The 27110-nt window shown below is 37.5% G+C and overlaps 2 protein-coding genes across 2 annotated transcripts in view; both read right to left on the bottom strand.

The window, feature by feature from the left end:
* The window catches only part of LOC141363247 (eukaryotic translation initiation factor 4 gamma 1-like), a 41030-nt gene extending 29737 nt beyond the window's left edge, over positions 1-11293 (bottom strand). The window contains exons 1-5 of the mRNA XM_073865836.1: positions 11138-11293; positions 1282-1420; positions 1109-1189; positions 688-720; positions 324-344 (exon numbers count right to left, since the gene is read on the bottom strand). Coding sequence (XP_073721937.1) covers positions 324-344; positions 688-720; positions 1109-1189; positions 1282-1374 — 228 coding nt within the window. The 5' untranslated portion in view covers positions 1375-1420; positions 11138-11293. The remainder of the gene's footprint in view (positions 1-323; positions 345-687; positions 721-1108; positions 1190-1281; positions 1421-11137) is intronic.
* Positions 11294-12651: 1358 nt separating this feature from the next.
* On the bottom strand, positions 12652-25966 carry LOC129438739 (26S proteasome non-ATPase regulatory subunit 2). The gene is made up of 21 exons (XM_073865760.1): positions 25769-25966; positions 25300-25356; positions 20643-20807; positions 20423-20544; positions 20040-20264; positions 19797-19955; positions 19505-19649; positions 17042-17102; positions 16810-16956; positions 16584-16690; positions 16329-16456; positions 16150-16237; positions 15910-16072; positions 15650-15751; positions 14359-14504; positions 14159-14242; positions 13770-13938; positions 13564-13658; positions 13348-13474; positions 13138-13256; positions 12652-13051 (listed from the first exon to the last, which is right to left on the bottom strand). Exons 1-21 carry the CDS (start codon positions 25871-25873, stop codon positions 12869-12871), a joined length of 2697 nt encoding a protein of 898 aa, XP_073721861.1. The 5' UTR covers positions 25874-25966; the 3' UTR covers positions 12652-12868.
* Positions 25967-27110: the final 1144 nt, after the last annotated feature.

Below are 27110 nucleotides of genomic sequence, written 5' to 3'. Positions count from 1 at the left end.
TGCATCAAGTTGAACACATCTATGATTTCTACTGCAATAAATGTGTAAGTCAAAGAATAATGTGGACATGACAGGCGACCTTATGAAAACTAAAAACATGTGGGATAATGTAAATACACATGTGCCCAAATTTTCTGATAAAAAAAATCTTACATATTGTGCCTTTAAATTATTCATACTTTTCTGTCAACGTTAGACCCAATGTACTGTATATCTGTTAAATGCTAAACTTTAACGAGACGCAACGTCCAAAGAAATCCATCTGATGCATGTCAACACAGTCCAACAAACTAAATGAAGACTCACAAACACAAAAGCATTACCTGCAGTGACCTGAATCCACCCTTCAGCAGCACACAAACGCACAAACACACACACATGCAGCAAAAGAGCGAGAGAAATGAAGAGCGTGTTATCCATCAGCACATAGACTTAAAGATACACAGCAGCATGCAAACAAAGCATTTTACCACCGTGTGTGTGCATGAGTTTGTGTAATTGTGTGTGAGTGATTTGTTTGTGCGAGTATAAGAGTGAGTGTGTTTGAGTTTAAGTGTGTGTGTGTGTGTGTGTGTGTGTCTATGTGAAACTGTATGACCGAATTTTTGTGTTTGCAAATAAGCGAGTGAGTAAATGTAAGAGTTTGTGTGAGTATAAGTGTGTGTGTGTGTGTGTGTGTGTTAGTACCTGTTGTGGTAAAGCTCTAGGACCTGAGGCAAACTAGAAAGAGAAAGCCAGACACACACAGGTCAAAGATGAAGACACAGAAGCAACAACGGGCACAAAAGCAGAAGAGAGAAACACCTCAGGTCACACAAGTCTTCATTACTCAGAAATGTCCCTTAAAAACTAAATTTTTTTTCATCAGTTCTTGTGTGTCTAATGGTTGGATATGAATCCTCTCTGTGCATTAACTTTACTCTCTTTAGTTTTGGTCCGGATCATGTTCAACACAACAGCAGGATTTCTGAAGTAAAAATCTCCATGCAGAAACTCATTCGTAGCAACATCCACAAACTTACCATGATGTTGTTACATGTTGGTTGGCACACGTTAAGTCTATTCAACTATTTTAAATATGCACATTTTAGAAGTGTTGTTTACGCACCGGCCGGGGTTGGGCTGCGGGATTCATTTGTGGTGGAGGGGTGCCGAAAACAACTGGGGGTGGAGCAGAAGGAAAACTGGGCTAAAGAGAGGAAGATATGAAGCATTATTAAATATCACAATAATAAATCAGAGTACCGATACAGAAGTGATGAGAAGAGAGGTTTGTGTTACCTGGGACAGGCCCGGGGAGGGTGCAGGAAGAGGGGCGGAGGGATAGGGTGGGACAGCTGGGGGTCCAGACTGAGGCTGAGGTGCCTTATTCATTTCACCCGAAACATCTGCATTGAGACGCAGCCCCTATTAACAAAACCTGAGAGAATAAGAGAGAGAGAGAGAGAGAGAGAGAGAGAGAGAAATGTTAATGATAAATCAGATTTCATTGATCTAAAGTAACATGACATTTAGGAGCGTAATGTCACGTCAAACTAGACTTTTTGCTCCATTAACCAGTCCCTCCAGGATTTTGCAATTTATTTTCGTGATCAAAATGACTAATATTTTGGACAAAAGCATCTGCTAATTGACTAAATGATATTGCAGCAATAATTTCCAGAAATTTAAATCTTTCCAGAAATATTATTAAGAAGTTAAATATTAGATCATTTTATAAAATAATATGAATATATTTTTCATTTTTGCAATGAAATAACAAAATAATGATTGCAAAATAATGCCATGTTTTGTTGATTTTGCACTGTTTTGCAAACTTGAGAGACTGATTAACTTTAATGTATATGCCTGTAAATGTGGCATACCAGAAACGCAAGGTCTTGCGAAAACAATTGAGCATTTCACAGTGTTTCAAAGTTGGTTAAACTCCACCGTACGATTTCTTATAATGTCAGGATGTGTGAGCAATAGGTCATCGACACATTGGAAACCAAACTTTTTCAGAAAATTCAAGATGGAGGAATCATTAATAGTAGCTATGTTGCACAATGCTGTCTTGTTCAACCCTTTTTTTGAAAGATTATAAAATATTAATAAACAGCTTTACAAAGTTATGATACCTAAACATTTTGTCCATCAAGAAAATCCTCACAAATTAACACAACTTTTATGAATTTTAAAATCTAAATGCTTTTACAAGAAATAAAAAGCCAACCTTACACTATTAAGCAATCAACATTACACAACATTCAACTTTAACATTAAAGCTTCAGATAACACTCAAACTTCATAAAAAAAAAACATGTCAACTCATGTTCTCAGAAAAGTAAAAATTTTTTTTTAGATTTTTTTGTTTATTTGGAAATTGTTGTAATGGATTTTTTCGTTGTTGCAATTCTCATGCATGATAAAGTTTAAAGTTCCCAACAGCATCTGTAGTCCCAACTTGTTAGCAATCATCCTTTTTAAGACTCGTAAAAACATTCAAAATCGTAAGTGATGTTATTGCTGATGTGTTATGTTGTAGAATAAAACGTGACATCACACTCACTCTTTCTAGAAAGGAACTGAACTTAAATTCGTTAAAAACATGCATCACTGGTTTTTAACTAAAAAGTGATTGTTTTTTTCACTTATGCCGCTTTTCCATTGGGTCGGGTCATCTTACTTTTGGGGGCTTTTCCACTGGGTGCAGTACGTAGTACCCGCTACTTTTTTAGTACCACCTCGGTTGGGGTTCCAAGCGACCCGAGCTGATACCGAAACGTGACGCGAAAACACTGTAGATCACTGATTGGTCAGAGAGAATCGTCACTACCAGCGTCTTCGCTATAATATAAAAGATTAGCTTTAACTTCATGCTAGCTTGCGCTGTCTCGAGCAAACATGTTGTCATCTATGCTCTGCTATAAGTTCTCAAACCCTCTTTTAGCGAAGAAAAGCATGCACAGATTGAGAATCAGGGACACCATAACAGTTTTTTCCAGACTTGCAATTTGTGGCAGCACATTCGCGAAACGCACGTCCGCATATATGCTTAAATCCAACTTAAATGAGGCTCAGTGGAGCGCGTCGACTGACGCCACAGGTGTTTGTACAGAAACTGTTATGTGAGACAGAGGTAATGACAAACGTGATGTGCAAACATCTATTGTGGTGGTCAATTTTAATTTTGTGGTGGACTGAGATATAAATGAATCTATAGGAATGTACAATGACGCTCTCACTTGTATGATGTCACAGCAGCAGGCAGCATAAATATAATAATACAATGTAATAATAATATAATAATAACATAATGACACGCCTATATAATCCCTTTCCCTTCCGAAGTGTTACTAAACTCGATGGAAAAGCTAACCAAGCCAAGATGAGGTGAGCTGACTCGACCTCACCCAAACCAAACCGTAGGGTACTATGGAATGGAAAAGCGCCATGTGTGACGTGAAACTTTGATTTTTGGTTGCACTGCCTCATTTTTAAATGTCTGAGCATCTCTTTAAAACTTTTTTGTAGAGTAAAACATGAAAATATCTTGAAAAAGCTTGTTGTGATAACCCAGATCTTATTTAAGGTGTTTAAGCAAAACCCGATTCAAAAACCCCATTGACTTAAATGCAAACATGTTTCTGGGTTTTGCCTACAAAATGACATCATCCCAGCAGCTCTCTATACTACACTACACTACAGTACTAATGTGTGTCTGTCCTGATAAACGAGATTCAAGCTGAAGAAACTCAAGAGTTATTTTACAGAGGGGTTTCTGACAAACAGCTCTCTTTACAAGATCCAAATATAGAGTCAAACACACACTGGATACAGTACGGACAAACCTCGATCTCTCTCTCTGACACACACAAGAAGTGCTATGAAGTTCAGCTGTAACATTACATAAGTCTAAATGCACATTACCGACTATATACAACAGGTCGAGGCCAAAAACTCGACTCTCAATTATCCTTTACTTATATTATATATATTATATGTGCTTTATAAGTCATCTGATACAGAGCATTTTAGATTTCACCACTGCAAATGCCCACAGCTTGTTGATCAGGTAAAGAAATGCCCCAGTCACATTTCAACACAAAAACTTAAATAAATTAAACTAAAATTAAATTTTATTGTGACATGATTTAACGTCAACTGAGAAACCAATAAAATTTTAACGTTATAAAAAGTTTACATGGAAGCAACATGTTGGGGTCATGAAAATTAAACTTTAAATACGTGCATGTTTTTGAAAATTACGGCATTGTAGCTTCTGCAAATGACAAAAAACTTAAATCTGTTAAATTAGTGACATCATGTGCATGTGTATTACACGTTTAACACACATGCCCATGAACGTGTAATACACATGCACATGATGTCACTAACAGATTTAATTTTTTTGTCATTTGCAGAAGCTACAATGCCGTAATTTTCAAAAACATGCAAAATTTTCAAAAACAAGTATATAATAAAATTACGGCATTGTAGCTTCTGCAAATGACAAAACTTAAATCTGTTAAATTAGTGACATCATGGGCATGTGTATTACACGTTTAGTTTAATTGGTTTCTACGTGCAAATCGGACAGTTCATTGTGATACGATACATTATCAATCACCTCTGCCAGGGATGCAGTATTATATACATCAAAAATTTCTTTGACGCAATTTCGATTCGATTCGATTCATTTACAGATACTTTAATATTACGTGCCTAGTTAAGCAGTTACATATTTAATAACTCACAAATGCAACCAAAATATATAACATTAACGTTTCTCATTAAAGGCAGGGTGCATAATTTGGACCTTCTTTTGATAGGCTCGCCCCACACATACGGTAGGCGGCCTGACTCCCTTTTCCAAATTTTTTTTTTCTAAAATAATGCACCCCGCCTTTAAAGTACTTAAAAAAGGCACAATCACTGTCCCAACAGGGCCATTTAAAACAACAAAAACTTGAGGAAAAATGAAGTAACATAAAAATCAAGTATATAATGGTGACAGTCAAAGTCTTTTAGCGTTTGGACAATCGATAGACACAAATGATAGACACGCAAAATTAACGTAATTACCCCAAATCTCTGTGATATGAATATCACAACAACGATACATTTTCGGTATGTTATGCAGCTCTAGAAATATTCATATTTTAAACTTTACAAATAAAAATAACTGGCTTCCAGTTGCGTACACACTTTTCTTAGTGACGTATGACAAATACGGATGCTCAGAGCAGCGGCAAAAAACGCTCCGCAAATGGCTTACATGCTCCTCTGAATGCAAAGGCATCTAAGATGGCGGTGTAACCGGAAGCTAGTTATTTTAGTTTGTAAAGTTTTAAAAATGTATATTTCTAGGAGAAAAAAAATATATATTTCTAGGAGAAAAAATGAAAACGGATTACCCTGAGAAGGCATTTGTTTACTCCCTGGAGCACAATCTTTAGGTTTAAAGGATGTGGACCCCATATTCATACATTAAGAAAATTGGAAGAGCTGGGACAGTTTCTAGAAAAACTAAAAATGTGTTGATCTGAAAAATGATGGCCATGTGCAGCTTAGATGACTTGAGGGTGAGTAAATAACAGGTTTATTATCATTTTTGGTTGAACTATCCCTTTAATTTAGTGCATCTGAAAACTACACCTATGCAAATGAAAGCATTCAGCGTACACGAGTTTGTAGTTTGTTGCCATTGGATACAGCACTGCAGTGTGAGACAGCACCTAGAAATGCGACAGTCATGCATGAGTGACTAATACTTCATATATATATATATATATAAAACACACACAAACAATCAGTGCACAGCTGTATGATGACTCCAGAGATCTTTAACAATGAACTTTGACCCAACACAAGCAGGACACGCAACATACTAACAAGATATATCAGTGAAGTTAACTTAAGGTGTCCAGATTCATTTATTTGTCCATTATACAAAATTAAGAGTAGCTGTGACCCTACAGAGGGTTTGGATTTTTTGATGGATGGATGACGTCTGCATGGAGGTGAAGTGTACAACCCTAATAAATTCATTCACAGTCCTTCAGTTCACATGACACACACAGGCGCGCACGCACACACGATCATTTCCCAAGGCCAGATTGAGTAACTGCTGCGTCCTACACGTAATACATGCGCATGGAAACCGACACACTCGCACACACACCTGTAACAGACACAGACACGAATATATGAAAGCTTTGTTGCACACATACACACAATGAGGCTCTTTACCGTGTGTCTCTTTCGGCCTCTCTCTCTTTCTGTCGGTGTATCTCACTGTCCGGTAACGGGAGACGTGCAGCGCGTCGCCATGTTCGCTGGCGCATGCGCTCTCAGAAACAGACCACGTGGGTAGCGCGCACGCACAGACGCAGGCGCAGCAGTGCTCTGTGCAAAACAAATCTTTCTTTAATGCTTATTATACAAAAACTTTATTTGATATGTTACTCGTTTGTGATTAAAGAATATACAAGACATCAACACGACTAAACGTGAGATTAAATTTAACCAAGCTTATAGTTCGAACGAAGTAAATGGCGGAGACCAAAGTACCGCGATACGTGGGTAATATTAAATAATTTTTTTAGTAAAATGTTTTACAAGGATATAATTTGGATATAAAGCCGTTTTTTTCGTAATAAAGCTTTTTTCCCAGCTTGAATATTGTTTTATAACACAAGGGAGAGCTGTTTAATATAGGGAATGTGGAGTTGACGTCACGCTGTGTTGGATTATGTGTAATCCGCCATCTTTGCAGGCACGCGTCCTATCCCGCTGTATTTGAGTTCATGTATTGGAGGTTGTTTTTGTATTTTCTGTCGAGATTTTAATAAACTTCGATATGTTTGGTCAGTACTGCTCGATCAAGCAAGTCACGCGATCGTTCAGGGAGGAAACTGAACAACGGAATACGTTTTTCCAGCTTTTATTCGTGGAAAAAACAAAGGAAGCCGGTGCAGGAGCTGACGAAAAGACGCCGGATCGCGTGGTTTGCATGCTGTAATCAGGAGAAAAACGTTTACTTTTCAAAAAAAATCCCTGCATCAGCGAGAGTGTGTTCGCTGCATTTTCAGTCATTCAGTAATTTGTGATTAATAAAAGCAGAACCACTTAAATTGTCTTGTTTTTATGCTAACACTGTCAAACTAACTTGCAAATGTAAGTTATTGATTGATTCATTCATTCATTTCTGATCACCCTAAACACATGAGTTATAAAAATAAATATTTAGACAATTTTGACGATTAATACAAATATTTTTTATTAAATGCAACTGCTCAAACCCACTGCTTGTGACTCTTTAAATAACAACGTTAGCTAAATATTTAGCATTTTGTTTGTTTTAATAACTTGGCCAAAACAGAAGTGCCATCTTTTGAACATGTGTTAATTAATCGCGCAGAATACAACGGAGAAATTATTTTATAGAATCATTAAGGTACGTAGGTATTAACACATTGTCAGTAAATAGCTGGTTTGCCAACCATAAGACTCCAAAAGAAGAAGTGTCACTTTACTATAAGCTTGAAGGGATTTATAGCTCTTAAACTCCTGCAGTGTAAATAAAGTCCTGCAAAAACAAGGTAATTGACCAGATATGTAAGCGGAGGTCCGTAATCCAGTCTTGGGCTGCTAAATCATATGGATCTATGTTGTTTATTTGTCCAAATAAAGTTTTTTGGCAGTAGCATTTAGTTTCTCCCGATAGGGTCCCTTCTCTTGTTCTTTCAACTTCTCGATATCTTCCGTTTTTCTTCAAATTTACCTAGTTTTAGCTTAACATGCCCAGAATTAAATGGCATAGCGGTCGTCGGTGCCTCTAAACATGGCGCCCACGTCCCATAATGCAACACTGCGGTGACGTACATTAACATTCCCTATAATGTATTTGCATTAGTTTTTTTAAATATTTTTTTTTATTTATAGAGTTAAATATAATAGTATTTTCAGAAATGTGACACAATTTAAGGGCTTTGGAGTTGCTGGAGTCAGTGAGAGGTCCAAGTAGGACTTAAGATCTTTACAAGAAACTGAAAAATATGGTTGAGCACCTAGACATTTACATGTCAAAAACAATTGCTAAGAACGATAAATAAATGTATTAAAAAAATACAAATCCTCTACGCAACTGTCAAAATTACAGCAACCAAATATAATATTTTTGTATGACAAGGAAAAAATTTGCAACAATGAAAAAACACGAAAAATACGTAAATCCTTCCAAAACAGAGATGTGTATGTTCATAAATACGAAACATGAATTGTTCTTTAGCATTACAAAATAAACATAGCGAGTCAATATCTGCAAACATTTTCTTTAAATAAAGTTTAACATGGTAAAAATAATTAATCTTATTTGTAATTAAGTATTTAGATTAAAGAGTCCAATCTTTTCTCCACAATAAAGCTGTAAAAGATGACAGGGCAGATTAAACACAATAAAATGACCGCTCGCACTTATAGTCGAAATGAAAAATTTCATTTTTTGGGGGGAATTTTTTTTACAAATGACTTATCTGTGAGCTTAATTTTTTTAAAGTTCCTGTGCCCTTATAGGCCGTTCCCAAATTTTCCCAAACTCTGTACTTGTGGACTTCCTCAGAGTCCACACTTTGATGACATAATGTATGCAGACCATAGGGACCCTTGACGCGAGTCCACGAGGGCTCACCCGAGTTGTATTTTGGGACAGACTTGAGCATCACACTGGAAATAGGAAGAGAAGTTGCCCATCAGTGTGAACTCCTCCCACCTGTCATCTGTTTGCTCTTTCGCAAAGACTTCTGCAGGCTCCACGCACTTTACTGACCCAGAAACGCAGGCTTCGCTTAAGGTCGCATCATGAGCACACTTCGGAACATAAAAATGACAGATGGGACACCCTAAGGAATCGCAGACTATGCAATCAAGCGCAATTTAAGGCCACAAGATCGAAAGTCCACATAAAGTGCGTCCTTTGGGACAGGGACATAATCTTTAATCAAAAACGCAAAACTCCTCCTCGAAATGATCTTTCCTTACTTCCGGTCATATGGTATAGAGACAGAGCGCAGTTATGCTAATTTAAAAAACACGCCCACCGGGGGGACAATCCAACCATCTCCTTGCGAGAGGGTGCCTGTCATTTCGGCTTATAACAAAAAAACAAAATAATGCCTAAAAGCTGCTGTGTGACAAGATGTACAGCCAACAAGCAAAAAAAACCGAGCCGTAAAAGTCAGCCTTAAAGGAGAAAAAAGTGGATCGCCGACTACGTTTTCCCCTAGTGGGCGCAGTTCTACTAATAGTAGTACTATGACAAGTTGCCTGTCTGAGATAAGATCGCAGCGATTAGCAAATCGCAACATGACCCAAATTCAAATGATCCAATCAGTTTTTGATGGACGATTTCAAGTCCACCCCTTCCTTTTTTCATTTCAGTGGATGAAAAATATTGATATTATTATATGTCACCATATGACAACCGCTAATACTTAATATAATACACTATGAAGTGTAGTTAAAACAAAAAATCATATTTCATTGCTAGAGACCATGCACCTTTCATGAGAGAGAGAGAGAGAGAGAGAGAGAGAGAGAGAGAGAGAGAGAGATTACACCAAAACCTAAAGTGAACACACACAGATGACCTCCACCTCATATTTGGGTAGTTGTTCTTTCTGTCAATTGTAGGTCAGTGAAATATTAATCCATTTTCCATGAGCAGAGAAGATAAACTCATGGTCACTATCAGTAGTATAAAAAAATTAAAGCTGACTTCAGAGCAGCTGTTTCAGGTCCTTCACAATGTAACGCTGTTTATCTGATCTGTGATTCATCCATGTTTTACACACATGTGGATGTCTCGCTCTGGTTTGATTTATTGTTTCACATACCCTAGTTTATAATCACTGATCATTTAACTTAAACACCTCAGATTAAATCTTAACATGTCATGTTTTGTACAAAATACACTATAGACCCCTTCACCGTTCACGTCACAGTCGGTTCCCACTGCGCATATCGGGGTCAGAAAAGTCATTACAGCAGATTGAGTTGCGTGTTATTCGGTATCGTTAAAAATGCCTACTTACGTCGTGGGCTCTGAAAATCGCGCCAGGTCTTCCGTTAAGTTTTCGTGATTCATGCAGAATCTCAAAAACAAAAAAATACAACATCTGCGGCTGCAAGCAATTAACGTGCAGACTGAGACAATGCAAATATCAAAGAGGCTTGTGTTTGTAGTGCTCACTTCATTTGAGGTAAGTCATCATTTTTCAGACCTGTTAGATTAAATTTTAAAGCCTCGATTGTATGAACAGTTTGACCCCATGCTGCGCGCGCACCCGATAGTCATTCAATGTTTACAAACCTTGAAGGGGTCTATAGTGGTGAAAATATTCACAACACCTGCTCAATAAACCTGAACCACAAAAACCAAATGACAACATATGTGTGAAAGCACACACAGATTCTTTAAAAAGCCTTAACTAACTAAAACCAACACACGTTTTACATCATAATAACTACAAACAACAGCACATGTATGCTAAAACGCAACAACGTGAGTGCGTATTGCTGTAATGCTGAGTCACAATCTTCATTTAAAGGGATAGTTCACCCAAAAAAATCTGTCATAATTTACTCACTCTCGTGTTGTTATAAAACCTGTTTTAATATCTTTGTTTTGATGAAAACTAATTAGTATATTTTGAGGAATGTTTGCACCAAACCAATCATGAGCCCTATTCACTTTTATAGTATGTAAAAAACTATGGAAGTGAATAGGGTTTCAAAACATTCCTCAAAATATTTACTTTCGTGTTCAACAAAGACATTTAAACAGGTTTATAACAACATGGGACTGAGTAAATGATGACATAGTTTTCATTTTTAGGTGAGGTATCCCTTTAAATGATCAGCGATTATTTTAGTGTTTAGTCTGATGTTCACGTGTTGAACACGCATCAAATTTACAAACGCAAGCGAAATGGTATTGATCATCAGACAATCACATGTACTATAAACAAAATCCAAACACAAACATGATAATATTATTAGACACAAAGATAAACAGATATAGATACACACATACGCACGCTCACAGTCACGCGCCTGTAAAGCCGGCAGCGTCTCGTGTGTAGTCGTTCCTTACCGGGCAGGAGTTATACGTTTGGATTCGGGGTTCGTCCGGATCTGGGCCGGATCAATGGATCAATTCCAAACCGAAAGAGAGATAGAAAAACACAACCGTCTGGACCGGACGGAACCTTTTCCGGCGGAAACCGGCGACTGGGAACTTCCGGATTGGTGACAAAAGGGAATCCCGACCACGTGACCGCAGAAACGGCGTGAGGTCAGTGTACGACTTATGAATATGAATAAAGCGTGACTGACCGAATCAACGTCATGTTGCTGACAAATCGTGAGATATAAGTTCATACACTATTTCATTTTACGGCAATTTAATACCAATGATTAAATCATGTTTTGAATCAGTTGCCATAGCAGGATTCCTGGATTGGTTGAAGTTTAGAGGCGTTGCCGGGGCGTGGCTTTTACTGACGTCACCTCAAACCTACTAAAAAAACACAATTTAAATATAGTACATGCGAGAATTTAAAGATTTGTAGTAATGCAAACAATTTTAAGTAGATTTGTGATTGTACTGCAATGTTTCTTAAGGTTGAAAATATCACAAATTGTGATTGTAAAATATTGACTCATGAATATTAATGAAGTTCGTTCTGACTTATAAACGGAGCTGTTAAAATTATTTGTAGAAATTATGTGAATTATTGGATTAATTTTAATGTGATAATCTCTTAAATTAATTTATTTTGCTCAAGTGTTATGAATGAGACTCCATTGTGTTTTAAAAATATTTTTTTTGTGGGGGGGGAGATTAATAGCTATCAATCACATACAAAATAAAAGTTTTGCATAATATATGAGTATGTGCTGTGTGTAATTATACTTATACACATTCATGTATGTATTTAGGAAACATTTACATGTGTATATATTTATTTATATTTTCTATATATTTTAAACAAAAAATATTTTTTCCAAAATGTATACGTGTGTGTGTGTGCTTAAAAAACAATAATAAAGTCACCTTTCTTTTGTATGCGATTAATCTTTGAGATATGGTATCTCTTATATCAGCCAGTCAATAATTTAATTATTATTGATTATATATTTCAAAAGTAAATTGCAAAATATCATATAGAGAAAATATACAGCAATATTTCTCTGCGGTATTAATAAATAAAATCTAAAATAAAATAAAAAATAATTAGGATCACACACTGAAGATTTTAATTTTGTAATAAAGCTGTAAAAGATGACACTTAAACCACAGATGACACAGATTCAACACATGAATGACGCAACAGTCTGCGAGAAAACGACCGCTCGAACTTAACATAAAACATTATGAAGTGTAGTTATATATTTAAATGACTAAACTACATCTAAACTTTAAATTGCTTTACCTTTTTTTGTTTTTGTTTATTGCCCAGCAGTAATTTTTTACGTTAAAGGTCCTGTTAAGATATGGCATCTCTTTTACCAGACAGTCAATAATTTTTATTATTTCTCACTCCCCTCAGCTGAACTTACTAATTCATGTTCGCATCACATTTTAGTAAAACACCAACACAAACATAAATCACAATTATTTATTTTGTATCTCAACCTTTTACATAACAAGTAACAAAACAAATCAAAAAGAGAGAGAGAGAAACATCAAGTACTATACGCTGCTGTTAAGAAGGAAACATCTGAGAGGCAGACGGGTACAGAGGGGTAGCGTGAGGCGTCCCAAAATATTTTACAGGCATGTCAGAGGTCCCTGTTGGCGTGTGCATCTGTCTGCGAGCGTCTAGGCATCATAGTTGGGGTTTTTGCGCAGTATGACGAAGCCTTCGAGAATAGGCGTGACAGGGATGTACTCTTCGGTTGCCAGTTCTGCTCTCTCACCGTGAGCAAGCAATACTGGTGTGGTGTGAGTCTGAAAGCCTGTGATGGCCTTGGGTTTACCCGCTTGACCCACCACATCCACAGCCTGAAAAAAACAGCAAGAGATTTATTCATTATTAATTCTTCATATAACAAAGGACAAAAGTTAGGTCACATGACACACAAACACACCTGGCCGACACGGACAGACACCGGCAGAGGTCTGAGCTCTTCGTCAAAGGTGACCAACATGCGAGGCTGCATTGCTGCCACCAGCCCGTACAAAACATAATGAGACTTGCCCAGGATTACTGTGGAAAGAGAACAGACATATACAAATGTAAAGAGTGCATATCAGATATTGTTTTAAATAATGATCATGAGAGCAAACAAAGCTTTTACTGTTTTTGACGTCGAGGAAGGAGACGAGGACGGTGAGGAGTCCGGCGACAGCCACCTGACTCATGAGCTGTCGATCACTGTGGTATGGACACAGTGTTAATGTGCCTTTACCAAGATGTGTGAGACCCTGAGAAACAAACACAAGATTACAATTCTAGTCATGTGATCTTTATCCTCACAATTCAACATCTACTGACAGTCATTTCTGTAGCGCACCTGTGCAAGTCGAACCATGAAGAGGTTGTTGGGGTCTTTGGCGTGATACTGTGCCAACTGTCTGAGCATAGCAGCCAAACGTGCATTATTAGTGCCTGCCAAAAACAAACAAACACTAAGCTTCACAACATCACACTCTGATTGGCTGATAAACTGTGATGTCATCAACGTGACTCGTATTTTAGGTTAAAAAAATCTTGACTGACCACTGCCGACCATTCCCATGGCAAAGATGGAGTTGTGAGACACTTCAGGGTCGGCGTCATGTGAGAATTTGCTGAGTGTGTCCAGAATGTTCAGCCGTGGGTTCGACACGGAGATGAGGGCAAGTGCTAAGGGTACAGCTCTCCTTAATGTCGGCTCACCGTAACGCAACTACAGGACAGAAAAACGTGAAAGAAAATATATTAATGATGCTTTAACACATACACAACATTTTTTGCTTTTTTTAAAGTCATTCACAATGTTGCTTTATTTTAAATTGCTTACAAGAAATAATTGATAAATGTGTGATATCATCCGGTCACATGTTTAAAAATAATTTCATGGCTTCATCATCTAAAAATTCTTTGTGTGATATTAAAAAGTGACTCACCAGGTGACCAAACGTTCGCAGAGCCATTTCTGAACCAATCTCCTCACCCATAGCGATGAGAGCAATACCCAACACCGCCACACCCTGAGGGGGCAGCAGAGAGCAGAATGAGTCTGAGTGATGTTTGACATACTGACATGCGCACGCACGTGCACATACAAACTCATAGACGCGGCACAGGAAGGCAGACACGCACTCACCTGGTGAGAGCCCATATCTGACGCAGCATCTTTCTTTTCTTTGTCTTTTTTGTCTTTCTTGTCTTTGTCATCATCTTTGTCTTTAGTGTCGTAATGCTCGCTGCAGATGTGTAACAGCTGCTGAACCTTCAGAACGTTACCTGAACCTGAGAGACAATGAGAAACAGACAATAAGAAAACTGACAGTGAAGTGAGCACAACAACGTGTGTTTTATATACAAGCACTCAAATGTTTGGACACATAAACATGAAGAAGTTAAATCAGATGTCCAGTATGCATCAATACTTCTTTCATATTAGGCTCATTTGACACACCAAATAACTTGGTTTTTAAAGGGTCAAAAAATAATAAACAACATTTTCAGAGATGTCAACAGGGATGGTTGTTAATTTTAAAAGTAGGAGAAACAGTAGCTCTATTTTCATCTTCTAGGTTTAAAAATATACATTGTGGCAACATCACAAGTTGTAACTTGGCGATGTTCTGCAGTGCATATTATTTTAAAAATATTAATGAGACTGTGTGTTCTTAGCCAATGACAAGACGTTTCACTTAATTATTCATAACAGCACATGGTGATTTTGTGCCGGTGTCATTCTGCTTAGGACCGCGACTTGTACCTAGCACTAATGCCTGATCAAAATTTGTTCTTGTGATATCTTGTTACTAATGACTTATCGAAGCTGTATTAACAGCTATTGGTCTAGCATGCTAAATACTTCATAAAAATTTAAATAAATAAAATATTGTTTAAAAATAAAAGCTTACAATTCATGTAGCAGACACGTCAGCAGGTTTGTGTCATCATCTGCTTAAAAATACTTTTGATATTTTTGTAAATCATAAACATATCTAACAAGAATTAACCATATTTTATACAATACTAAAAGTGTAGTAATCATGTCTCATAAATTACCATTTTAAAGCGTGGTTCACATATATAGTAGGCTAGCAATCCGTTAGCTGTATGCTAAGCTATTAAAGCCAACTAAAAAAACCTCTTAATAATTAGATTTGTTTAATCTCACTATCTATAGCCTCAGTTATATACTAGGATATGAAACATAAAATACATCAATTGTAATTTTAACAAAGTTATAATGACATAAATCATAATGCAATTTTGTAGTAATTTTAATACAGCGCTGAACAGACCATCCACTAGAAAGTTTTTCCAGCGTCCACACACATTTAAGTTGCATTTTTGAAAACAATAGTGGAGGTGAAATAGGGAGTTTTATGAGCCTTTAATGTGGTTGAGGTCAGGATAATATAGAGTTTTTGACTCACCTGCGTATCCGCAGATGTCCACCAGTGTGTTGGCAAAACTGCGGTAGGGTTCAGGTACCACCTGTAGAGCTGCTAGTGTCGTTTCAATCGCCTCACCTTTACCTGTACAAACACACAATCATCCAATTAGGAAACCAAGCCAGCTGTCATTTCATGGATTCTGATTGGCTCTGTGATGTTAAGTAACTGAATAGTCTAATAAATTCAAAATCAAATTAATTGTGTGGTTGTGAGCTGTGCGCTGTGTTTAAAGACCTCACCGAGGTGATTGAGTCCAAGACCGAGTGGCAGCCAGCGAGCGTAAGTGTCCTTCAGCTCCTGTTCGCTCTTCTCCATGATGGTTTGAAGGATGGTGGAAGTGACATCACCATTACATGAGCCCACAGCGATCATTCCACACGCCAGTGCCGTCACTCCAGCCACCTGCAGAGACACACAGATGAGTTAAACACAGTAATGCAACACTACACCAGTGAGGAACCTGCTGGACACTGATGTACCTCCATGCTGGATTTTGAGTCGCCCATGACGGGCAGGAGAAGTGAGAGAACGTCCTCTCTGTTAGAACCAGCGTACGCCAGACCCAGCCTACAGACACAGAGAGGTTAATCTTACAGACGGGAGGATAAACACAAATAATATTCATAATGCTAAAATCAGTTAAGGTGTTGTAAATTACCCAAAAATGGCTCCGATCCTCATGATGTTACTGTTGTGCAGGACGTAATCTGACAGAAGAGCCAGGGCAGGGTCACACTCATTACGAACACCTGAATTCACAATACCACACGCCAACAGCGCCCCTGACTGGAGAGAGATACACACATATACAAGTCAGTACTAAACACCATTAACAGTGTGTGTGTCCTGTTGAGTGTGTTACATGTGTGTGCATACTGTTGATTGCTGTGGAGTGCATTACATGTGTGTTTACCTTGATGTAGTCTTCAGATGAATAAAGATATTTATCAATCTGTGTTAAACCTCCATCCACATCCCACAGCAGAATCATTCCTAGAGATGCCGCAGCACTGAGCATGCCTGAACACACACACATAACAAACAAAACACAGCAGAAAAGTTTTAGACGTGTAACTAATATTACACTGCATTTCTGTAGAATACCAGAGACATAGTGTGAAGATGGGAGTGTTTCTCACCGTGGTCCTTGTTCTTGTACAGCCATTTGTTTCCATCTTCAGTGAGCAGTTTGTCCTGACCAAACGCTGCATTGACGAAGCCGTTCACAAACGAGGAGGCCAGATTCATACGAGCAGAATCCACCTGTGATCCACTGCCTCCAAACCCTGAGAGAAACCAAGAGACACAGTCAAAAAAACAGTCAAACACTAAATGCTAAAGAAAACAGACAGATGTGAGGAAAGTTCTTACTGTTGTTCTCCAGGTGGGTTTTATAGATGTCATCTGGGACTTTAGGCTCCATGATATCCAGCTGGGTGTAGAACAAAAAAAAAGATCAACAAATGTTATACACCGTAGAGTCAAATTAAATATATTACCAATAAAATTTATTATCTTACTATTTACTATAAAAAAGTACTATTATCTAATGAATTATTAATATTACCAGTATCAAATAAGTAAAAGCTAGTATCTATTTAAAGGGTATTAGTATCTTACAAATAAGTACTAATATTTGTTTAATATTCAACACGTTTTAATAAATGAGTACTTTCTTTCTTTCTTTTTTAACGCCATACCAGCTTCTAAGGCTATATTCATGGAGAGAATAAAGTATAATTAAATCAAAGGAAGATTAAAAAATATGTTTCAAATTTATTTCCTCTAGAAATCTTAAAACCATGTTTGGGGTCACTTAATTAAAAACCTTTTCAAAAGTATCAACAGAGTAAAAACGGTTTCTCACAGGGGTAAATGTAATACAGTCTAAAATGACATGTTTAACTCTTTCCCCGCCATTGACGAGATATCTCGTCAATTAAGAGAAAACGCTTCCCCGCCAATGACGAGATTTTCCGTCTTTCCGCAATACCGCTATTATCCACCAGGTGGCGCCCTTCCTCAACTTTTTAAACCCGGAAGTATTGCCCTATGGCAAGCTGCTGCATGTCCGTGTCTGTTTTAAAGATCGCTCTGAATGGGATCTCTATGAAAAGTCCGTCACAAACATGGAATTATCTCAGCTTTTTGCTGAAAATGTGGTGTTTTTGCAGAAACCTACCCATATTCAAAAGCTGATTACAAAAGAACCACTGGAGGTAGGATGAAACAGGTTTTTTTGTTTGAAAGCAGAGGGTCTGTTCTTTCATTTGGTGTATTGTATGTTTATATATCTGAAGAAGAACATTTTCTGGAAGGCATTAAACTTTGGTGAAAATCATGAAAAACGCTGGCGCTGGCTGGCAACTTTTTAAAAAAATGCTGGCGGTGAAAGAGTTAATGGACAATGGATTTTGACAAGATGAACATTTTGGATGGTTTTCTCCTGAGAGTAAAAATTGGTGTGTCATTTTTGAATGTCTTATTCTACATCTTGTATAAATAACTTGATTCCAACGTTTATCAAAACAGGAATTATGTTTTTTCCTCACATCAGGATTTATTTCATGCAACTTATTATTTAGACATATACTAGTCACTACTGCAATAAGTGGTAGTATCTATTGAATAAGTACTAGTATCTATTGAATAAGTACTAGTATCTATTGAATAAGTACTAGTATCTATTGAATAAGTAATAGTATTCATTAAAGGACAAGTTCGGTATTTTACACTTAAAGCCCTGTTTTCAGATTGTTTATGATGAAATAGAACGGTTTTGACTGAAATTTCGACATATGCGACAATCGGGTATTTGTTGTTTCACCTCCCACCTCTACAATGGGTGTATAGGTGCACTAGAACAATCCTTCCTAAAATGCATTAAACTTTCGTTTACAAAGACGTGAAACTCACCGAGTGGTCAGGGGTGTTCACTGGTATGCTCACACAAAAATCGCTGCAAAAGACACATTCCAACAGGTTTTATCGTAGTTTTGGCCAACTCCATTGACTTGTATTAGATGTGCTGTGAGGTACGGTATTACTCCACGCCGGGTACTTTGTTTGTATTCTTGCAATTGACAAAGGCGGATTAGCGCCACCACCTGGGCTGGAGTGTCTATTATTCAAGCTCTCAACGCAAGAATATACGGGTGTGGGGCGTTTGGAAAAATAGGTCCACATGTTTACAACGAATGCTAAAACAGCTGTTGGAAAGCATCTTTTGCAGCGATTTTTGTGTGAGCATTAAGAGCGTCACGTTTTGATTTTAAATCGAAATCGATCGAAATTAAGTCACAACCTCGAACTTCGAATTAAAAAATGGGATCGTCGATGCTGCCACGCCCCCATGTCACGTCCGGTCGGCTTGCCAAGCGGGGGAAAAAAAAACTCTCAGAGGTGCCTTTAAAAACATCTGTCCAGCGGAACGCGATTTATATTTTCAAAAGGAGGGATGTATTGCTACAACCCCTTGAATTGCATATCATAAACAGGATTACTACCTAGTGATCTGCCTTCGGACAGAGCGCAGCTCTCTGCACGTGCGCGAGAGAGCCGCCAAGATGCAGCGGGTTATATTTTAAACAAAAGGGAGAGTTTGCCTCAGCTAGCATGAAAAGCATAAAACTGAACAAATACGTAAGGATTACTACTTTAGTTTATATTTAGACTTCGGACAGATGCGAGAGCGCGTGCACGTGAGACAGAGAGAAGCGCAGCTGCTTAAGTACTTTATGTCCACCACATGTCCAGATGGAGATTAATAGTTTTATGTTTTCACCCAGATAATATACTCAATTAGTTGTGTGATATCTCCGGGCGGTTGTGTACCTCTCTAGCCAGTGCCAAAAAGTTGCTATTGAGCTGCACGTTGGACATGATCTCTGTCAGATCTTCATAATCCTCCACGTCTTCATTGAGCTCCAAGAACATGCCATGTCGACCCAACATAAATGCCATCTGTTTCTGAATGACACTACACACATCAAGAGGGCATGTTAAGATGTAGGATTCATTATTTACAGCTCACAATGTATTTGAGTAAATGACTAGAAGTGAGTTTTTAATTTTACACAGGTCTTTAACCACATATGAAAATATCTTTAGTGATGTTTTGTCATACATGTCCTTGCAGGATGTGAAGATATTCTCCACCAGCTCCACATCATTGAGCATCAGCGCCAGTCTGAGGGCTTCTGGGTAACGGTTAAACTTGCGGAAGATATTGAGAGCACATTTCAACAGAGCTGAGTTTTCAGGCTCGGGGACATAACTCACACAGCTGGAGAGACAGAGAGAGACACACAGAGATCAGAAGAGTCAAAGATGTGTGTGCAGAGGGATTGTGGGTAAGCATGTCACTCACCTGGTCAGGTAAAGACAAACTTTAGCATAAGCGTTTTCATCAATGTATATTTCCAGCATGTCGAGTCGTTCAATCTCCATGAGGAGGTCACAGGCCTCATGCTCGGCATTATGGGCCATGTTATAGGGAACGATCTCTTTAACAAGTTTCAATAAAACTTCCTGTTGAGCTTTATCACCTTCCTCAATCTCCTGCCATTCCTTCGCAACTTCTCCCGCGAGATGCCTAAAAAAACACACGCAATGTTTTGGATTAGGTTTAAGGGATTGAAGGATGTTAAGATGATTGAAATACACATCAGGTAAAGAGACAAACAATATAATATTTGATTTGTCATATTATATAAAGAAGTGTGATCATTCAACATGCTTTTGTATGCCCACCTGACGTATTCATGACCCCATGATGCCAGCTCCTCCTGTGAGCCCAGCAGACGATATTTAAGACACTCTCGCTCATTGCTCATTGTCATAGCGAGCACAGAGACAACATCAGCACAGAAATGCTGTGCCAAACAGAGACAGATGTTACATATACAGCATATAAACATTCATTTACTGTTATAATAAACCTGTACACAAGTGATGAACTAACATCACACACCTTGTTGTCGCCAGCGCTCATGTTCTGGTAAATCTCTTTGAGTTTGGCATAATGGGGCCGCAGGAACTTGAGTGGTTTAGGCACAGAGGTCATGGAGGTCGTGGATGAACGAATTTGACGCCGTAGTTCTTCCAGAGCAGGACGGTATAGAGATGTGTCCTTTTCCTGAAAAACACAGAGAGAGAGAGAAAATACACATCACCTGCTGGACTTTTGACTTCTCAACAGTTGCTGGACCAGATTTAAAACAATGAGAGAAACTAGCAATGAAATGACACAATGCAATAGTGTGGAGTAAAACAGAGTATTCTTCTGGTAATAGCACAGGGTAAACTTCTTACATTTTCATTAAAAATAGGGATATTTAGGGATATTTCAGCAAGATATATTGAAATAGTACAAATGTGCACATTGCAATGGTTTGCAATTGAATAAATTTATACAAACTTTTTGAAGCATTAAAATAGTCAAAGTTTTAGTATAATGCAGAAAGAAGACAGACTGGTGAGACAGTGATGCTTTCTTTTTCCCAGAAAAAAAATAGTAAAAAAATTATCATTTATTTTGATTTCATTTAACAAACTTAAAGCATTATCAAATCACATTTTTATTCAATCAGTTCATCCACAAAAACGCTGAGATTTTTTGTGATTGTTGGGGCAAAAATCCTTGATCTTTCGGCACGTTTTCTTAAAAAATGCGATGGAATATGCAGGATATTTATGCAATTTTATGCAACGAAACTGCGCGAACTTGCCAAAACTGCGCAAACATGACAAAACTTGACTTTTTGCTACAAAAATGCGGGGATTATGAAATCATGCAAGCCCCGCATATTTTGTGAGCGGAAATCTGCAATTTATGTGGCAAAAGTGTGGTGTATTTAAAAAATGCGGCCCCTGCATACATATGCTGACTTTGGCTGATTATGCATAGAATCATGCGATCACATAATCACATTTTTCTAGAGGGACTGTTCAATATACAGCTCTAATCAAATATAAAAAACACATTTTTTTACAATAACATGCAGTGAGGTCCAAGTGGAACATTTTATTATATACAGTACTGTTCAAAGTCTTAAGGGGATCGCACACCGGCCACGCAGCTCAGCGCCGCGCCATTCTAAAAAAAAAAAAAAAATCGAACACATTGTTTTCTATGAGTATACGCACACTGGCGCCGCCCAGCTGTGACTCAGAAAGTTGTTCAAATCCCTGTCGCGCCACACAGTGTTACTCACATAGTTTAACATTAAATAACATCATATTTGTCCCAAATCATTAACGACTAACATTGGCTGCTAACGTATATTTTGCATTTTGAAGTAGACGCTGTGACAAAGCTTGCGCTATTTAATATGCACTTCCGGTTTACAATACCTCCAAGTTGTCCTAGACATGACTCGACACAGCGCAACGCTGACTCCCTTTTGGCCACCACCAGCTTTGTTGTTTTGGTATGATATTTGAAAGTTTTAATATCATTACTATTTATTTTTCACTCTTTTTTATTAAGATGGAAACAGAAAATACAGGAAATATGTACACAAAATAAAATAAAAAATTTTTCGAAACTAAATGTCTTCTTCAAGCATCAGTCAGTATTTAGTGGGTCCTCTCTTGGCATAAAACACATCTTGAGCTTTTTTGAGGAGACTGAAATTCTGAATTCTATCGATTAGAATTAGAAATTAGGATTTAATTTCATTTAGGTTTAATGGTGCGTTTATACAAGACGTTAATGCAAAGACACGATAGATGTAGAAAAGGCCCCAAAGTTATGCTAGAGTTGTTATTATTTATTCAATCATGCTTTATGTTTCATGTTTTCTGCCGTTTATTAAGTGCTTGTAACAGAGTAGGAAAGTGCGCACTGGTTTGTGTATTTTATCTGATGTCACGCAGTTAGTATGCAGTACGGTAGAGATAGACTTTCGTTGTCACGCACTTAGTATGCAGTATGATAGAGATAGGCGTTCGTCATTACAGTTAATATTCAGTACTACAGAGATTGTCTGTCGGTTCGGACATAATGGCGGGTGTCATTTTTCCTCAGAGTGTGCGTGAATGTGAAAAGTAAGTAAAGTTATATCTGCTGCATTACTCGTGATATTGTATTTTTGGCGCTGTTATTTCTGTTATTTGATATGTTAATTAAGAGTTTTTAAGGGTCGCTACACGACCGTTGTGTTAATTATATCTACCTGATTCAATACGTCGGATCGAATATTTCATATCGGGATGAGACATGTTTGCTTTATTTAACACTTGTTATCTGGACTGCTATTAAGGCTTTAAAGTATGTTATAAATGACAGTATGTTATAGTTACGTTATTGGTAACTTAATGTATGGTAGATAATATTAGAAGTGTTTAAATCCTTTCTCTTTGCATACTTTTCGAGATATATAGTCATATTTTCTGATTATTGTTTATTTTATATTATAATGTAGAGGGGAATGAGTATATGTATGTTTCCCTTATTCATTTGTATTTTGTTTCTCTCTTTAAAGAAACCACACCCATATTCAAAATTGCATTTAAACTCCCTCAAAGGAGAATAAACAGAACATTAAGAATATATCTCGGCTCTTTATTGCATACTCTGGAATATTTGGCCTTAAGGAGTGTTCTGGCCGACACACCTGTGTGAACCTGGTGATAAACCCAGAATTAGCACCTATACTAGGGCTGTGCAAAAAATCGACTGCGATTCTCATGCGCGTGTCATCAGTAAAGCCGGTTCGGTGATTAGTATTAAATCGCCATCAGCTGCTTTCAGATGGAGCAGCATTTATTACACAGACCCGTAGTTCACCGAGAAGCTAGGCAAAATCGGGTCCATAATCGAGGAAAATCGACTCCGATTATCTAGGCGATTTTGCATAGCTTCTCTGTGAACTACGGGTCTGTGTAATAAATGCCGCTCCATCTGAAAGCAGCTGATGCCGATTTACTTCAAATCACGGAACCGGCTTTACTGATGACACGCGCATGAGAATCGCAGTCGATTTTTTGCACAGCCCTAGTATAGTAGCAATGCTGACATCGCGGGCACGCGCGTCGAATTTCTGGGTCGAAGAATCTGTTTCAGCCCACGCAGTACTTTTAAATGTGTGTCATGCAATATCCACTTTTCGCCGCAAGGTTGTAGTATGTTTTTACTAAATACGACAATAAATAGGTCAAGTCCGACCACCGGAAGCGTTTGATATTTTTAACTTTCAACTCGGAGGTGTTTTTAATTCACAGCAACTGTTTAAACATTTGTGTCAGTTTCAACCGGGCGGTGTGCTTCCACTAAGCTCTGGTCTCTAATGAAAGGTAGATGGACCCAAATAAATATCTTTTATCTTGGTCCTGAAACATTTGTAATCTGAGTCTATGGTGGAGAAGGTATTTAAATAAACCGCGGAAATTTGGTAGTCACGTATCTATTAATAGACTTACAGTGAACGCTCTGTCAGAACGTCCACTGCAGGAATCGTTCTAAAAACCATGGTTACCATGGGTCTGATGCACATTCCAACTAAAGTTTGATGCCCATTCCAACTAAAACAGTAAATGTTTATAATTTATTTTGAAAGTACTAACAAAATTCTACCTTCTGTTAAAATTTCATGCAAATATCCGATAAAATGAGAAAGTTACAGCATTTCGGTCACACACATTCCATAGACATCCATATATAACTTTTTCCCCTGATTTCTAATATTAAAAATATCATAACTTTCTCAATACTCAACAGATTTTTACAATCCTTGTTTCTTTGCAAATGGGAATGTCTGCTCTGTCTAGTCATGTGATAAATTTAGAGTTTTGGGGTTTTTGAAAATTTTGTCATCATACCTAAGTATAGGTGCTAATTCGTTATTGAAGCGAATGACGCAGCGGGAAGTGGGCGTTTGATGCCTAATGGGTGATTTGCGCAAGTTGAAAAATCTTAACTTTGGCAGATATTCCCGCAGCGTAAACCAGGAGCTTATTCTAGTAGTGACATGATTATGAAGAAGGCAGAAATATGAAACAAAATGGAGGACAAAATCATTGTTGCTGCATGTGGACACCTGGAGCTGTACGACACATCTTCGTAATTTTATAGAAACAGGAATAAAACGAATCTTACTTGGAAGAAAGTGAGTGAGGAAGTATGAGAAGGTAAGCTGTAAAAAATCTTTACTCTATTTCAGCTATATATACATACTTAAAGTAGAAGCTAACTAAAGTCAGCAAATTGAGCGTATTGGCATGTTTTTTTTTCTGTAGAGAATTTTTGTTAGGTTTAGTTAACTCAAAATGTTCAAGCGTCCAACTATGCGTGAATAATGCGATTTAATCGCAACTGGTATGAACGAGTTTCCTGCTACTGCTCAAGTATAAGGGGATTTTACTCTTAATACTTGACACTTTATCTTATACTTTTATACTGTTTTTAATATTACATACACATTTCCTGTATTTTTTCTGCTTGTATTCTAATAAAGATACTAAGAAATAATTATATATGATCACTATACAATTGCAAAAACAACATGGCATAGTTGCCTAAGGCTTTTGCACAGTACTGTATATCATTTACTAAGTAAGGAATAAGTTAATTTCATGTTTCAAACAGCTGTCTAGATGAAAGTTTAGCAGTAATAAACACAACTTACACCCAATCTCTCCACGAGCATCTCCAACTCCTCCTGAAGCTGTTTGTCCTCCTCCGACTACACAACAAAACACATCAATTACAAAAACACAAACACAAAGGTCAGCTGGTATATCAAACTAATTTAACTTACTTTTAAGAACAATAAAGTGTTTAATCTAGCAATAAATCGACACACATAAGTTAATTCACTTAACAAAACGGTTTCAATATATCCAACGTAATGACATGACTATCGCGCGATATTTATAAATATAATCGTCACAGTGTTTTGTACTAACGTTTATGTTTATTTAAAATAATCCTATTAATCGATAAATGGTGAGTAAATACTGTGTTAATGCAGTGTGATACTTAGAATAAATATAAATGTTGTTGTGTATGAATGTGTGTTGAGGATCTGGCCTGCAGTGACTCAGGCGGATTCAGTCTCTCTGTGTGTAGCGCGTGTATTTCTCTCTCTTTCTCACCAGCTCCTGCTCTTCTTTCTTCTCTTTCTCTTTTCCCGCAGGTTTTTTGTCTTTCTCCTCTGTGATTTCGGCCTGTTTCTTCTCTTTTTTAGCGGTTTCCTCCATTGTTTAATGCGGCTGTTTCTCCGAACAAGATTCGACACCGCTGATGCTGTTTCTTCTTCTGCGGATGACGGGTAAGCGAATGAGGCGCTCTACTGACACCTGCCGACTGCATTGAGATCTGTACAGCGCTACACTGCCACCTGTCGACTGCACTGAGATCTGCACTGCACAGCCGTCTGCCGATAGGCCTATTTCACAATATGGCGGCCGAGACCGGATGTAGGTAGAACGCTTTTCCGGTCGCGCCGTCGCCGTCAAGGATCTCATTCATTCATTCATAATCTTAATCATAATGGACCGCTAACAGCTAGTTTTTTCTCACACATTACTAAAGTAAGAATAGCAGATGCTGTCCGTTTTGTTGATAGTTTTCAGGGAGAGGTAGGAAGATCAAAATTAGATAAAGGGTACAATTTTTTTGAGCAATTTAGTTTCGATTATCAAGGTAGGTATTATGCTAGGCAGTTATCATGGCAGAATGATCAATGTTGTTTTATGGATGATTTAAGAGTGTTCTTAATAAAAATAAAAACTTGTTTACTGTGTATGGTTGTGTGTGTGTTCAGTCACAAACATTATTTTAGGGAAAATTGTTATTAGGGCCAGGTGTTATAGGTCGTTACAAAAGCGAGAGGAACCACATCAGCTTGAGGTAAATAATAAGTTACTGGATGTAATGGTATGTTTTCTGATAAACAGATTGTTTCCAATGTATTACTTATATCAATGTATGTATTAAAAGAAGCTAAATAGTTTTGTAATAACAGCACCAACTGCAGTTACCATTAACATAAGCTTTTACATTATTAATGGTCGTTGTAACCCTTGTACATTGTTTAGGGCATTTAACATTTTATTAAAAAGTTGATACTATAAATGTACACATAAAATAAGTAAATAAATAAATTAGAATGATGTCATTGTACGTTAGTATGAAATATGTTATTTTTAGTGTTTTTCCCCAGTAGATGGCAGCAAACTTTGACTAGACTGGGTCAATGCAAAAATGCAAATCTTTACATGGAATTGGACTAGAAATTTTAATATTGTACAAGTAGAATTATAAATATAAAATGTAGCTACAAATACACATTGTACTGTTGGGAGTAAATGGTTCAATGTACTTCTTAAATGAATAGCAAAACAAATAAATACGCAAAATACATGAAGGTCTTTCTTTCATGTTTTTCATATCACACTTGAACTGACAGCATATACACGTTCATGTGCTGCTGGA

The sequence above is a fragment of the Misgurnus anguillicaudatus genome, unplaced genomic scaffold (assembly GCF_027580225.2).
Source record: "Misgurnus anguillicaudatus unplaced genomic scaffold, ASM2758022v2 HiC_scaffold_33, whole genome shotgun sequence".
Lineage (NCBI taxonomy): Eukaryota > Metazoa > Chordata > Actinopteri > Cypriniformes > Cobitidae > Misgurnus > Misgurnus anguillicaudatus.
The sequence above is the reverse complement of the archived record's forward strand: the minus strand, read 5'-3'. Positions and strand labels throughout refer to the sequence as shown.